At 51.0% G+C, this 16,236-nt stretch overlaps 1 protein-coding gene across 6 annotated transcripts in view; it reads left to right on the forward strand.

Moving 5' to 3' along the window:
• CACNA1E (calcium voltage-gated channel subunit alpha1 E) overlaps positions 1-16,236 on the forward strand; it is a 271,336-nt gene that overhangs the window by 17,676 nt on the left and 237,424 nt on the right. For all 6 annotated transcript variants that reach the window (XM_029081472.2, XM_029081478.2, XM_029081475.2 and 3 more), the window contains one exon: positions 13,323-13,809. In XM_029081472.2, the coding sequence (XP_028937305.1) occupies positions 13,337-13,809 (473 nt within the window). In that variant the 5' untranslated portion in view covers positions 13,323-13,336. The remainder of the gene's footprint in view (positions 1-13,322; positions 13,810-16,236) is intronic.

The raw sequence follows: 16,236 nt of genomic DNA on the forward strand, positions 1-16,236 counted from the left end.
TAGTTCTGGTTACCCCCCATTTCTCTCTTCTGCTTTGGGAATGCCGGTAGGGAGCTGTTGAAAAATCCTGGTAAAGAGCATCTCTTTCTATCCTCCATGGGCTTGGAAGATGATTAAAAATCACATCTGTGGACAGTGAACAATGGGCACCTGACTCAACTGCAGAAGGCGATTCTTTCCACTGCCCCTGCCTATGGGAGAGGCCTGAGAAGGTGAAAGGGTGAAGACAAAGGGCAAGGATTGTGGTGGCTGCATTTGGTGGCCGGAGACTCTACTTTCTGCCTGCTTGACAACCAGATATGATGATGGAAATTTGAGTCCTCGAAGGACTTGGTGGAGACGAGTCTACGTATTCCTGAGCCTGACTATATCCTGTCCTTCATGTCTGCCTTCATCTGCACCTTCTAAACCCCCTCCACATCCAGACAGTGGTCCCTTATGGCAACCAGTCTATAGCTCCTACTACCTCTGTCACCTCTGCGACATGACTGGGAGTCCATTACGCATCTGCTGTGTTATATTGGGCAAGTCACTTAACTTCTCTGGCCCTCAGTTACCTCATCTGTAAAATGGGGATTAAGACTGTGAGCCCCATTGGAACAGAGACTTTGTCCAACCTGATTAACTTGTATCTACCCCAGTGATTAGAAGAGTGCTGAACACAGAGTAAGTGCTTAACAAGTACCATTACTAATACTAATATGACCCTGCACCTCAGTTTCAGTTAGTAATAATGATAATGATTGTGGTATTTAAGTGCTTATTATTATTTATAATAATGATAGTGGTATTAAGTACTTACTATTTGCTATTCTAAACACTGGAATAGATGCGAGATAATAATGTTGGTATTTGTTAAGCGCTTACTATGTGCCGAGCACTGTTCTAAGCGCTGGGGTAGACACAGGGGAATCAGGTTGTCCCACGTGAGGCTCACAGTCTTCATCCCCATTTTGCAGATGAGGTAACTGAGGCACAGAGAAGTTAAGTGACTCGCCCACAGTCACACAGCTGACAAGTGGCAGAGCTGGAAGTCGAGCTCATGACCTCTGACTCTGAAGCCCAGGCTCTTTCCACTGAGCCACGCTGCTTCCCCCACATGGGGCTCCAAACCTAAGTAAGAGGGAGAACAGATATTGAATCCCCATTTTGCAGATGAGGGAACTGAGGTACAGAGAAGTTACATGACTTGCACAAGTTTACCCAGCAGGTAAGTGGCAGAGCCAGGATTAGGACCCAAGTCTTCTGACTCCCAGGCCCGTGCTTCTTCCACTAGCCACAGCACTTATGTACACATTTAATTTATTACAATGACTATCTCTCTCTCTAGATTGTGTCTCGTGGGCAGGGAACATGTCTACCAACTTTGTGTGGCGTACTCTCCCAAGCACTTAGTGCTCTGCACACTTTAGCACTAAATAAATGCCATTAATTGATAAGGGGAAGGAAGCCAGAGATCAGCCACTCCCCAGGAAACAGTGGGATGCGTTGTGGGGGAGAGTAGGCCTCTGGCCCCTGACTTCTTGTTTCACATACTTCCTTTAGGTAACATTCCCAAATTTCCCTTTCTCACTGCTTACCTACTACAACCCAGACTGCACACTATGTTCCTCTAATGCCAACCTACTCACTGTCTATCTTGCCACTGACCTCTCATCCACACCTAGCTCCTAGACTGAAATGACCTCCCTCTTCATATCTGACAATTACTCCCCCGCCCCAAAGTCTTATTGAAGACATATTTCCAAGAGGCCTCCCCTGACTAAGTCCTTGTTTCCTCCTCTTCTCCCTTCTGCATTGCCCTTGCACTTGGATTTGCTCCCTTTTTTCAACCCTCCCTCGGTCCCAAGGCATTTATGTACATATCCATAATTTATATTAATGTTTGCTCCCCCTCTAGACTGTAAATTCATGATGGGGTGGAATTGTATCTTACCTTCTCTGTTATATTGTACTCTCTGAAGTGTTCAGTACAGTGCTCTGCTCACCCTAAGCACTCACTGATTCCACAGGGCCTTTCTGTGATCCAGTTGAGACCGCTTTACAACCCATGATTTTTTTTGGGAAGAGGAAGAGCTGATTCATCTATAAACTAAGTTTTCTGACTCTACCTTCCCATCTGCCTCCCTGGGGGTCCTGGTGTCACTAGCTTTCCCTTTGAAGTGCTGCTTGTTCCTTCCATCTTGGACTGGAAGGTAAAAAGGAGCATTTGGTCTGGGGCCTCCCAGTTTTGTCCCCTTGGCCATGATCCCAGCCCTCCAGAGCAGCCCCTAGCCCCGGCCCATCACTGGAGAAGTCCTTAGCCTCCTGATTCTTTGAAAGGAGAGAATTCATAGTAGCCAGAGGTTTGGGAGCAATGGTGAAACAGCACTATTTCAAGAGAGCTGGGGAAGTGCTGATTGCTGGGGGTTTTGCAAACCTCAGTGCAATATAAATGATGATACAGCGTAGTATTAGTATCCAGAGGTCAGTGATTTCCTTGTTTTGCTTCTCTCCACAACACATTTTACAGCTAAAGATGTTGAGAGGATCCCAGACTAGCACAAGTGGGATTTCAGTTTAAGACACTGAGCCAATACTAGTAGTAGGCTAAGGAGGCAGGTTGGTAGAGGCAGAGGAAGGACGGAGGAGGAGAGCAGTCCAAGGAGGGGGCTAGGCTGTCAGGGAATGCCTAGCCCTCTGCTTCTCACCCCTTGCTATCTGCTGTCACAGCTTCTAGCTGGGCAGGGAATGTGTCTCTTTGTTATGTTGTTCTCTCCCAAGTGCTTAGAAGGGGAAGTTGATGCAGTTTCCAGGGCGTTGACATTATTGGCTTGACTTGTATGGCTTGAGATGGCCAGTTGGAATCATTCTCCCACTCTAGACTGAAAGCTGAAAGTGGGCAGGATCATGTCTACCAGTTCTTGATTGTGCCTACCAATCCTACTGTATTGTGCTTTCCTAAGCATGTAGTGCCATGCTCCACACAAGGTAAGCCCCCAGTAAATATCACTGATATTTGGGGGAGGGCCAGGTTTTTTTTATCCTGTCCTCACATTTCCCGTTATAGTCTCTTTCTGAGTGGCCTATGTAGTGGGGCTGCTTTAATGTCAGCTGGTTTTTCCTGTGGAACATTCTAGCTGAAGGCATTTCCATTTCAGGCTGGGGGAACCATCTGCCTTGCACTTTTCCCTGTTGGGTTCCATGGGGCAGATGGGATCCACGTCCATTTCTCTGCCATCCTGGTGATTATGGCCCAACTCCCCTTACCAGGAGCTTTCTAGGGGGCTTGGAGCCTCCCAGTTTCTATTTCCAGGAGGTGACTACTGAGGCTATATTTGGTAGGAACGTTCTGCCTAGTTTGACTCAGTGAAGCAAATTCACTCAGCCGAGTCAAGAGCCCAGAGATCGGAAGCAGGGGACTGGGCGTGTTCTGCCAGTTCAGTTCCTCACTGGGATAATCTAGTTGCACTGGGCCCAGCTTTGGCTGCTGTCTGGGCTCCAGGAGAAGCTTGACCTTTCTAGTGTCAGGAGAACAACGCGAGCCAAGAACTCGCTTTAGGCAAACCTGCTTACCTGACCAATCGCATAAAGGGGCGGCGGTGAAACCAGAACCAGGAGCTACACGATGCAGGGAAAGAGAAATGGCAATCCAAGCCAGGTGCAGGTGGGAGCTTGGAGAACCTCAGTCGATGGTGTCAGTGAGGATGACCTTTTGGTTGGGTTTTTACAAATTATGTTCAGGGTTTAAGAATACCTCCAGCTGGGTCTGCCAGTATGTTTATGCTCATTTGGTGAAGAAGCTAAGGCAGAGAGCAGCTGGGGGACTTAGCTATGGTCAAAAAACAAATCAGGAGTGGAGTGGGGAGAAGGAACCAGGATTCCTGACTCTCTATCTCCTGGAGAGTCTCACAGATCTACTGAGAATCTCTCTCCTTGTCCAGGGTGGTTGGATGCCACTCCCATCCCCATCCCTCTCTTTTATGGTCTTTAAGTGCTTACTATGTGCCAGGCATTGTACTAAGCACTGGGGTAAATTCAAGCTAATCAGGTAGGACACAGCCCTGGCTTGCTGGGAAATAGGAAGAGGGAGAGGAGGGGGCTTTGGGGTCTTTCAGAAAAGGGAAGGATCTGGGGGGAAAAGGGGATCCAGCCACTATCCACGTGACCCAGTCCCCTTTAGTAAGGGTCAGACTCTTAAGGTGTGGTTGCAGATAATGACATGGGCTCAGCCTCCATCCTGCTTTATGTCCTCTTACTCCCAGGGTCTTTCCACTAGCCCACACTGCTTCCCACACTCATTGCTTGTGGAGGGCCGAGTTGTCCTGGAGCCAACCCGGTTCTGGCTTCCAGAGCTGGGTTAGCCTGCCCTGAATTAGGAAGCTGATGCCAGGCAGTTTCAGAGAGGGAATCAGAGCAGAACCTGAGTCGATGCAGAAGGGAGACTTGATTGCTGACAGAGGGGAAATTACCCAAATAGAGAAGCAGGAGCAAGTGAGAGGTGCAGGTATGAAGAGAGCTGAGGAAATGCAGGAAGAGAGGGGAAGGCGGGTGGAAATGAATTTCATCTGGAGACGCACTTAGGGACACACTAGAAGCTGGAAGGGAATGAGAGTTGTGGGGCTGACACACAAAGGTCAAGCCAGAAGTGAGAAATAACAGTAGAGTGTGTCTCCATTTTTTCCTAGAACAGAGACGGCCCCAAGATTTAGAGGGATAAACCTCTGCTCCGCAGGTAGAAGGGGAGAAGCAGCATGTCCTCATAGCTAGTACACAGGCCTGGGAGTCAGAAGGACCTGGGTTCTAGTCCCGGCTCTGCCACTTGTCTGCTGTGTGACCTGGATTAGAACCCAGGTCCTCTGACTCCCAGGCCCATGACCTTTCCACTAGGCCATGCTGCTTCAAGTGCTTGGGAGAGGTCATTACAATAGAGTAGGTGGACAGGATCCCTTCCCTCAAAGAACTTACAGCCTAGTAAATGTGCTTGGCAGTGGACTGTGAGCTCAGAGAATAGGCAGCAGGTTGAGACCAGTGCTTCAGTCAGACCACAAGGAGATGGGAAATGTGGTATTCATTTTCCGCTGTAGTAAAAATGGATACGACTGTGATTAAAAAAAAAAAAATAAATAACGGGAGGGGGAGAGTGGATTTCAGACCAGTGTGAAAATGACCCACAGTCAATCTGTTTTCCCCATTAGATTGTAAGTTCCTTGGGCATTATGACTGTACTCCTCCAAGTGCTTAGAAAAGAGCTGGGCACACAACAGACACTCAACAAATATCACTGAATGAATTGAGGCTCGGGTCAGGAAGAGTAACTCTGAGGGGAGGAAGAAGAGAATGAGCAAAGAAGGAAGTGTCTGGGGAGAAGGTGGAGGGCAAATCGCAAATCAACCTGGCAGGAATGTTTGGCGGTTTCTAGTGGGGCGAGAGATACAGAGCAGACATTGAGCCATCTCGGGAATATTATACTGTCTGGTTTGGGGGAGGGAATGATCGGGCCAAAGGACGTCTGGGGCTTGGACAGAATCCCTAGACTCAAGAAATTAATAATTTTGATTTCTAATGGACTGCAAGGAGCTTGGTTTCTATTTATTTGGTGCCATGAACCAGAGTGCATATGGTGATGTGGCCTATACACAAGTGGCTTCTGAAGTGGCCAGGATAAGGGAAAGAGTTGGGTGAGTAGATTTTTAATTCCAGCTGCTAGGGAAATGCAACCTGGCTACAGTAGGGGGGGGAGTGCCGGAGAGGTAATTTAAGGGGCTACTTTTAAGCCCTTGGGCCTCTTTTGTAGTTCCCTCTTTTTTAAAAAAATTGGGTTCAGAGAAGGAGGACTCCGAGTCCTCCAATATCTGCTTGACTTTGGTGGGGTCAGGCCCGGTCTGGGTGAATTTTATATCCCACCTCCTGAAAGCGGAGATTAAAAATCTCAAGCTTGCTACTGGAATTCTTCAAGGATTTGGCCTTTATCAGCCATCCAAAAGAGGTGGTGACCTAGAGCGCCCCCTGGCGGCAGTTCTTTCGCTTCACTTCCCAGAGACCGTTTAACTCTGAAATATCATTATCGTTGTGGATAATGTCATTTTCTTTGAATGACATTTGTAAAGCACTTACTATGTGCCAGGCATTGTAGTAAGTGCTGGGGTAGATACAAGATAACCAGGTTGGACACAGTCTCTGTCCCGCATGGGGCTCACAGTCTTAATCCCCATAATCCCCTCTGAAGCAGCATGTTGTTGTAGTGGATAGAACATGGGCCCGGGAGTCAGGTCATGTGGTCTAATCCTGGCTCTGCCCCTTGTCTTCTGGGTGACCTTAGGCAAGTCACCCGACTTCTCTGTGACTGTTACCTCTGTGAGCCCTATGCGGGACAGGAACGGTGTCCAACCCGATTTGCTTGTATCCACCCCACTGCTTAGAACAGTGCCTGGCTCATAGTAAGCGCTTAGCAAATACCATAATTATCATTATTATTACTATTTTGCAGATGAGAAAATTGAGGCACAGAGAAGTGAAAGGACTTTCCCAAGATCACACAGCAGACAAGTGGCAGAGCTGGGTTTAGAACACAGGTCCTCTGACTCCCAGGCCCATGCTCTTTCCATTAGGTCATGCTTCTTCACTAAGTGCTTACTGTATGCCAAACACCGTACTAAGCTCTGGGGTTGATACAAATATGTGCAGATCGAAAGCAGGACCCTCTCCCACATAGGGCTCGTAACCTAAGAGGGAGAGAGAACAGAAATTGAAATGAGGGAACTATGGCCCAGAAAAGTTGTGACTTACCCAAAGTCACACAGGCAAAGGATAACACTAGGATTGGAACCCAAGTCCTCTGATTCTAAGGCCCGAGCTCTTTCCACTAGGCCACACTGCTTCTCTAGCCTGAAACTCACCGTGGGCTTCCTGCACTGACCCGTGTCTGCACATGTACCTGGGTGATGAGCCGACCTGTCTCACCACACCAACCTGCCCCAGAGATGACCCCTGAGGACGGTCACCTTCTAGCATGGGTGAAGCGCCAGGTGGGGAGGAGAGCTGAGCCTTGGCTAGGAGGGTGGCCACTGGGATGAGCTGCTGGAAGGCTCGGCCCCAGGCCAACCCTCTCTGGCCACTGAGACTTCTAGGGGCTGCTTGGATCCTGCCACTGTCTTTAGCTGGCTGCCTGCCTGCTCAAGTGCCTACTGCTACTGCTGGCCCTGGAGACATTTTCTGTGCATTCTAGGCTCTTCCCAGTGTCGCTTGCCATTGGCCCTGGCAGAAGGAGAAGCTCTGGAGATCCAGGACTCTCTCCTAGGCAACAGGGCCCCAGCTGGGGGGCATGGGAGGATGGGGGCTTTCATGCACCCCAGGCAGATGCCCCACCACAGGAACCAACAAATTAGCCTGCCTGATGCTCATGTGCTAATCATACAGGTCCAAGCTGGCCTGCAGCTGAGTAGCGCCTCTCCCTCCTCTCTCTCCTCCTTGTCCTCTCCTATCCTCCTCCCCACCCCCCCACCCCGCTGATACCTTCCAGCCCCCCTCCATTGTAATTTTATTTTCAGGCTATGGGGAGGAACCCTCTCCAAGGATTTAGATCCTGTTTTACCTGTGACATTGGGAAGAGGCTCTTGGGGGGCATGAGTTGAAGGAAGTGGCTCAGACAGTGATTGATGCCTGAAAAGAGTTCCCTTGACCCACTGGGTGCAGAGTGATGGGGTTTTAGCAGCTGCCATTGATTTTTGGCAGTCTCATTCCATGGGCAGGCAGGGTGGGGTAGTCTATCTTTATATGCTTACAGTTTCCAATCTAAATGTTATGGAGTGAAGGTAAAATCCCTATTTTACAGCAGAGGAAATTTAGGTACAGAGAGGTTAAATGACTGGCCAAAGGCCACACAGCGGGCCCTTGCTGTCCATGCTCTGGACACACTCTCCCACACTCCCACACTCTGTCCACACTCTCCATGCTCTTTCCCCTAGGCCATACTAGCCCTCTTTTACCCCCCAAATCTTGAAGAACAGGTAGGCTCATTGTAGGGTGGGTTAAATTGGCCCAGAGGTTGTGGCTGTTGAGTCTTAAAGATGAACTTCCATCAACAAGTTACAGCAGAGTTTGAAGTGACACAGAACTCCTCAGGGAATGAATCAGTGGTATTTATTGAGTCCTTACTATGTGCAAAGCACTGAACTAAATGCTTGGGAGAGTGCACTGCAACAGAATTGGTAGATGCATTCACTGCCCACCAGGAGCCTCTTCCTCAGGACCCACCCCTCCCACCTTGAAGTCAAGACTTAGATTGGAGGTGGGTTAGATGAGCCTGGTCCCTTGTACAGTTGTGGTTTCCTGCCCTCTGCCGGGACAAGCTGCTTTGGGATCAGAAGTGCCTGGCATGCGATCATTCTCTGTCTTTTCTTTCTCTCTTCCTGACCACCCCCCCCCCCCCCCCCCGCTGCCAAACTCTCTAGCCCTGTTTCTGCTCTCCCATCTGGGGTTGATGTGGGGGACTGGTGGAGAGAGGTACAGGCATAGGTTGCTAATCCAAGGGGTCCTGCAAGGAGTTGCTTGAATGATGGTGGCCCAGATATGGGGCAGAGGATCACACCCAGCTGGCCCAAACAACCAGACCCATGCACAGGTGGGGACACAAACTCTGTCCCTGAGCATAGGCCATCTTCATGGTGCCACCTGATTGTGTCCCACTCAAATAATGTAGCAGCCTAGCCTAGTGGACAGAGCACGGGCCTAGGAGTCAGAAGACTTGGATTCTAATCCCAGCTCTGCTGTATGACCTTGGGCAAGTCACTTGTTTTTTCTGTGCCTGAGTTTCCTCATCTGTCAAATAGAGATTCAGTACCTATTCTCCCTCCCCTTCAATACAGCTTTGAAGGGGGGAATGTAATTGTTTGAAGACACATCTCCAAGAGGCCTTCTCTGTTTAAACCTTCTTCTCCCCTTCTCGTCTGTCACCCTTTATTCATTTCCCCCAACCCCCACAGCACTAATGCACATATCTGAAATTTATATATGTCCATCTCCCCCACTGTACCGTAACTCGTTGTAGATGGGGAATATCTGTTATATTGTACTCTCTCAAGTGTCTATTACAGTGCTCTACACTCAGAAAGCTCTCAAATACGATTGACTGACTGATAAAAGTGTGAACCCCATGTGGGAAGGGGATTGTGCCTGATCTGATTATATTGTATCTACTACCCCTTTGCTCAGCACCTAGTGAGTGCCTAACAAATACCATAGATGTCATTACTATGAATGTAAAGCTTCTTTGGTCCTGAATATGAGCCTGACATGGGACCGCTGGTCTCCAGCAGGTGCCACAGAGGCTGCCCACATTGGCTTTTTATGTCCCTGTCACTTCTGGGGGAGAAGAGGAGAGGCAAGGAGAATTCTCCTCCTGGAGTAGTTCTCATTTCAAATTCCTGGTTTACCGAAGTGTCAGTCAGAGAAGTGCACAGTGATGTGGAAAGAAAAGGTTGGAGCAGCTGACAGCTGCCAGCCTTCTCGGATGGCTTTAGATGAGGCTCCACATCCCTTCTTGCTCTTAACCAGTCGGGGTGCTCCCGGCTCTTTCTGTTTTGATTTTTGCCTGTTGCTCGGATCTCACAGTTGCTTTTGTGTAACTATTAAGGAGCGACACACACGGTGGTTAGTGAGTCATCGAGGGTAAATTGCAACTGGAAATAAGAACTTGTCTCTGTAGCTTTTTTTTATTTCTAGTTAAGTAGCAGGTTCATTTAATAATACTATTAACATTATTGTTATTAATACAAGCAACTCAGAGAAAAGCAATAAAACACAGAGGAAGCCCATCGTGAAAGTGAGGAGGAGGGGAAGAAAGTGACAAACAGCTTTAAATTTGGCCTCCCGCTGGGATCTGGTACTTGGCCCTCTGCCCAGTGGTTAAGGTCTTGGAGCTGGTGGAGGTGGGTGGGTTGGGGGCCTCCAAGTGTCTGGTGAGCTGGGTGGGGGCGGGGGTCCTGGGGAGGAGTCCCGCTCCGTGGCTATGCCGAAAGCTGACAACCTCCATCGCTAGCTGGCATTTCAAAGCTTCTGAAGCTTGTTCCAACAGTTTTGGCGTAATTCCCAGCCATGCTCACCAGTTAAATCGGTGCCATTGAAAAGAGCGAGGGAGCAGTGTTGTTAAAAGTGTTTCCCCAGCACCCGTTTTATGGAGACCTCAGGCTGGGTGATAAGGACACCGGTCTCCCATGGGGTGGGAGAGGTAGGTGGAAGGCCCAGGAATGTTGAAGGTCTGGTGGGTCTTCTGAGAGGGGTAAGGATGTAAATGCTCAGGGTAATTTTAGGCCTAGGAGACTTGGAGTGTGGGGAATTAATCAGGAAAGCTTGCTGAGGGAGATGGGCTTTTTTGGGGAGCGGGACAGCTCTGGTCTGGCAGTTTTGTAGGACAGAAGAGTTCCAGACCAGCAGGACAGCATGAGTGAGGGGCTGGAGGAGGCAGAGTCAAGAGCGTGATGCATTTAGCAGGTTGGTTGGGTAGGAATGAAGAGAGCAGGTCAGGGAATAGCGGGTGAAGAGAGGCGATGAAGTGTGAGATGGGGAGGGTTGGCGGAGAACCTGGAAGCTGTCAAAGAAGGTGGTTGCCGCTGTAGCTGCTTCACTTCTCTCCAGGAGCATTTCAGGTGGGGTGAAAAGGTCACTCGCTTGAATTTGGTTGGCTGGGCTGCTGACTTGTGGAAACAAATCCATTGAGTTTCCTCTGCCATTTTGCTTTGTTCTTTTCAGGGCATGTGGCCTTGGCCTCTTTCTGAACCAGCTCCCCCAGTCAACGGGGCAAAGTGCTAGAGTCGGGGATAAATATGCTCCATCTCTTTCAGGCCTTTCCACTCCTGCTTTGGCTTTGGGGTGCCTGTGTTATAACTACGAGGCCGTCAACTGCCCTCCTAGCTAGTCCCTCCTGGGTCTTTGTGATGTGTTCTGTTCTCAGCAGAAAACCTGCTTCCTGCTTATAGAGCTTGTTCTGCAGAATGGGAGTTTGGGCAGTCTTGGAGCTGGGAGATGCCCTGCATTCTGCTCTTTGCGTCCTTCTCTTTGCGCTCTGTTCTTTGTGCTCTGCTCTGTAGACAGGGTTAAGGACCAATTGGGGAGGTCATTTGGAAGGTATGTGTGATCAGAAGGGACTTGGAAGAGGAGAGGGAGTTAGGCAGACGAGAGCATAGTGAAGCAATGTGGTCTAGTGGATAATAATAATAATGTTGGTATTTAAGTGCTTACTATGTGCCGAGCACTGTTCTAAGCGCTGGGGTAGACACAGGGGAATCAGGATGTCCCACGTGGGGCTCACAGTTTTAATCCCCATTTTACAGATGAGGTAACTGAGGCACACAGAAGTGAAGTGACTTGCCCACAGTCACACAGCTGACAAGTGGCAGAGCTGAGATTCGAACTCATGACCTCTGACTTCAAAGCCCAGGCTCTTTCCACTGAGCCACGCTGCTTTTCTAGAGCATAGAGGATAGAGCATGGCCTGAGAGTCAGACCACCTGAGTTCTAATCCCTGCTCTGCCAGTTGTCTGCTGTGGGAACTTGGGCAAGTCAGTTCACTTCTCTGTGCCTCAGTTAAATTAAGACTGTGAGCCCCATGTGGGACATAGACGGTGTCCAACCTGATTAGCTTGTATCTACTCCATTGCTTAGTACTGTTCCTGGTACATAATAAGTGCTTAACAAATACTTTTTAAAGAAAAAAAGAGAGAATGGAGGTTGACTGGGAAATTGTTGGGTTGGGGAGAGGACTGGGAAGAGGATGGGGAATTCAGAAGAGCTGGAGAAACAGAGGATTAAGTCCCTGGACTTGGAGGAAACAAGTCAGCCAGGCTAGATCAGAAGAGAAAATGAGGGAAAGGAGGCTACAGAGACCAGAGGATGGATTCGGCACAAGAGAGAGTTGAAAGAGGGGAGCCTGAAGGAGAGGGAGGAAGTGAGGGAAGCAAGGCTGACTTGGGTCCGCCAGGCTTGACTACTGACCTGAGGCCACTTGGTTCTTGGTATGCTGGCCCAGGGCCTGTGGCTGCCACCTTTCCTGATGGAACTGCACCCTTACCTTGCTCCCAGGAAACCCCTCAACCTCATTTGCTCCCTGCCACGTGTCCCACAGATCCCACCCTTAACGTCAGCAGCCCATGCATCTGCCGACCTACACGTCCGAGTGGCGAGGATCGTGTTCCACGGGCTGGTGAGGGTCCCCCCTCTCCTGGAAGAGTCTAGATGAGCTGGAGCGGGGGTCTTCCCCAAGGAATCAGCAGGGCAGATTCCTCTCCCCTGGCAGAGAGAGGGGCAGACTGGCCTTAAGCATCTAGCTGGTCTGCCAGGCAATTGGGAGAGATGGAAGGTTGATTTCCCACATGAGCATCTATATCAATGATAGTGGGATTGTTTAACAGAGATCCTTGGAGAAAAGATGAGATAATTTCATGTTTTGATATTCCTAAAATTGATTCCGTCGAAGCTGGAGCTCAGAGGTGCAGTGATATGCAAAGATGCTGAACAACGCAGTAGGGTGAGAAATCCAGCAGTAGTTGGGAGAAGAGCCCAGCTAGAATGGCGGTGGGCAAGGGGCGGGGAGAGCAGTGAAGGGAGGGGGTCACCAGAGACCCAGCCTGGGCAGGGAGTGTGGGCACCTGAGGGTGGTGGGGAGGAAGGGAGAGAAAGAAGGAGAAAGAGAGAGAGAGAGAGAGAGAGTGTGTGTGTGTGTGTGTGTGTGACATTTAAGCATCACAGGAAAGGAAGATAATTTTAAAATTCATCAAAGAAAGTTGAGGCAGAAAAGCAGTGGGAGGACGGATCACTCCCAGAAGGTCCTCGAGCGACCGGGGCTGGGGGGCTCACAGTTGGGGCTCTATCACTTTCTCCTGCACTGACTTCCATCTGAGCCCTGCCCTGGTCTCGGCCCAGGTGGCAACAGGTGGTAAGGGTTTGAGAGGATGAGGGAGGCAGGGGATGAAGGGTGAGCGATACATGACTGAGACGGGGCATGGTTGGGAAGAACCGAGGAGGGAGAAGCTAGGACTTTTCCAGAGTTCCACAGTTACACCCTGGCAAGGGCTGTCTGGGTGGCACCTGATGGCGCTGCCCAGGTGGGGCGTCTTTGCTCACTGCCCCCTGCTAAGAAGAGCTCTGGAGGCCTAGTCTTGGGGTTTGGCAGAGGGTGAGGTGAAAAGGTAGACAAACAGTGCACTAAGGAAGCTGGATGAGCTGATGTTTAGAGTCCTTTTAGTTCTGGTGTCTTGTGACTGGCTCGACAGGCTGGACTTTTTCCCTCATTGTTCACCTTCTGCTCTCTCTCCTCTGTCTCCTCCTCTCCCCCCATCCCTGCACAGAGAGATGAGCAGTGATGGTGCCAGAGATGCTTGGACTCAGCCCGTGCCCAGCCCCTGCACCCCCCGAGCAGATCCCGACCGTGGCCACCGGTGGAAGCCTTGAGCCGGTCGCCTCCGCCGCCACCCACCGCTATGCCCTGGCCCTGCCCACGGAGGGGATGTGGCGCCACCACGGACCGGGCCTGATGACCCCTACCCTGGCCTGCTCCGTGCTGGGGCTCGAGCTCCCTGAGGATACCAGGGCCCCGCCGGCCTCCCCTCGTACGGTCTGCTTTGATGTGGCCTCGATCCTTCTCCCACAGGAGGGTGAGGGCCCAGGCTGGGAGGGCAGTGGTCCCATGGAGAGCGGATCGGGCCCCTTCATCCCTGTGAGCCCCGAGGTCATGAAGCGCCGGCGGGGCGGTCTCATTGAGCAGCGGGACATCATCAAGGCGCATGAGGCCCACAAGATGCAGAGTACTCCCCAGGCCCGGCGGAAGGAGTGGGAGTAAGTGCTGGAGAGAGGGTGGGGGTGATGGGCGGGCATGGACATGGTCCCGGTGGTGATGGGGGAAAAGAGGACGGAGTATTCTACCTCAGCCATGCGGGAGAGCCGGCTGGCCCTCACGGGCTGAGTCCTGGCTGCTGCCGCTGGTCCCCCTGTGGTGATCATGGAGACCTCAAATTCTGGTTTCCTGGTTGTCAGAGCAAATCCTTCAAGGATTGATAATAATAATGATAGTGGTATTTTGTTAGTCAACTTGGGAGAAGTCCATCACGGTCCTTGTTGGTGGGGACGGGTGGTGTTAGACGTTGTACAGTGAGGGCCCCGGTCGGCTGATGATTAGCAGGAGCGGAAGAGGCTGGGGTCTCAAGGGACTTTTTGCCCAGGAGCCTGCCCAGGTTCAGAAGCTCCCACAAAGCCATCCCGGAGGTTCATCAGCCCAGACGACAGACTGCTGTTGGGGAAGGCGGGTGTTTGGGTACTTGTGGGGAGGCCAGGCCTCACAGTGCCTAACGGCGGGCCAGGCCGATGCTCTGGAAATGCTAGAATACCCTCCCTTCACGGTCCATCTGTTAGGGCCGCCGATTAGTGGGCATCCTCTTCAGCCACTCTGGGCTATGTGCTAAAACTCAGCCTCATTAGCTGGGTCCCAGACTGGGCACTCGCTGGGGATCTGCCCTGGCCTAGCCAACACCGTGGTCAGCCTCTCTGGGCTGTCCCGCTACCCAGGAGGGTCCTGGGGTATCAGAATACCCATTTATGCATGAGTGCTGGGAAGGATGCATATGAGAGGGAGAGGGAATGTCTTCCCTCTTACTGGGGCCCAACCCAGGCTACCAGTGGGTCAGGCAATTCTGTTGGCAGTCTCCACCCATCAGTGGCAACTTTTCTTTTGAGTTTTTTTATGGTATTTCTTAAGCACTTACTCTGTGGCCAGGCACTGAACTAAGTGCTGGGGTAGATACAAGCTAGTCGGGTTGGACACAGTCCACATCCCACATGAGGCTCACGGTCTTAATCCCCATTTTGCAGATGAGGTATAACAGGCTCAGAGAGGTGAAATGACTTGCCCAAGATCACGCCGCAGACAAGTGAGTAGTGGGGATTAGAACCCAGGGCCTCTAAACCCTAGGCTCGTGCTCTTTCCAATAAGCCTCGCTGCTTCATCAGTTTGCCTGGGTAATAGAGACCCCCACAGTCTGTTCCAGAGCCAGCGAACAGGAGGGACAGGGACTCGGCAAAGAGCATCCCCTTTCTAGGGCACGCTCGGCCCCTTTTTTCTTTTTCCAGGGTTCATTTGTTTCCACGTTTTGGGGCGCCATCAAGTGGCTATTCCTTAAAGTGCAACCATAACTTTCCCTCTTCCTCAATCCCTGTAAACCTAATCCGCCACTGGTAGAAAACGCCCGCTTTCAAGTGGCGTTGTACTGAACGCGTTAAACAGAGTCCTGCCGCCCATGGGTGCCCAGATCCTTTCTTCCCCCCGGGAGGAGTTTCCTCCTTGGTCATCTCCCCGCCCAAGATGGAAGGCTCAGCCTGCTGGGAGCTGGCCCCGGGAAAGAGGCGGTTGCAGTCAGAGGTGCAGAAAGGGCCAGTGCCAGTGCCAGGCTGGAGCAGTGCCACCCTCGGGCCCATCAGTGCTTGGAGAGAGGCCTCCCTAGGCATCCTGGCACTGAGCGCAGAAATTTAACCCCAGGGCTATGGTTCTCCGTACCAGCTCATCTCACGAGCGCTTATTACAGTGCTCTGCACACAATAAGCGCTCAATAAATGCAATTGAATGAATGAATGAATGAATCCCGAGGAAAAGCATGTGGGAAGAACCCAGGCCTTGGAGTCAGAGGGCCTGGGTTCTAATCCTGGCTCTTCCACTTCCCTGCTGTTTGACTTTGGGCAAGTCACTTAAATTTTCTGTGCCGCAGTTTCCTCATCTGCAGAATGGGGGTTCAGTCCCTGTTCTCTCTCCTACTTAGTCTGTGAGCCCCGTGTCGTGCAGTGATTGTGTCTGACATGATTACTTCAGTGCTTAGAACAGTGCTTGACACATAGTAAGTGCTTAACTAATACCACTATTTGGTTTTTATCATTGGCCCACCCTCTCAGGGCAGTGGCTTCTGTGGCTGGCTCCCCCGAAGAGCTAACCGGTGCAGGGGACTCACCCCTGGTGAGCAACACCGACCCCGTCTTTCAACCTGTGGGTGGGGACAGTTAAGGTCGGACCCCTGAGGGCAGCCCCTGCTTCTGTTTCCTTACTCCTCCCCTCCTTCGTTTGAACAGCTTGAATCATTCCTGGAGCCAGGGAAGCCTAGGGCCAATTTAGGGGGAAAGGAAGGAGTCATTTGAGGTTGAGGGTACCCTCTCCAGCCTCATTTTAGCACCCGTTCCCTCAGGCCGCCACTCTAAGCACTTGTACTTGGAGAAGATTCACTC

This window comes from Ornithorhynchus anatinus, chromosome 16, assembly GCF_004115215.2.
Source record: "Ornithorhynchus anatinus isolate Pmale09 chromosome 16, mOrnAna1.pri.v4, whole genome shotgun sequence".
Classification (NCBI taxonomy): Eukaryota; Metazoa; Chordata; class Mammalia; order Monotremata; family Ornithorhynchidae; genus Ornithorhynchus; species Ornithorhynchus anatinus.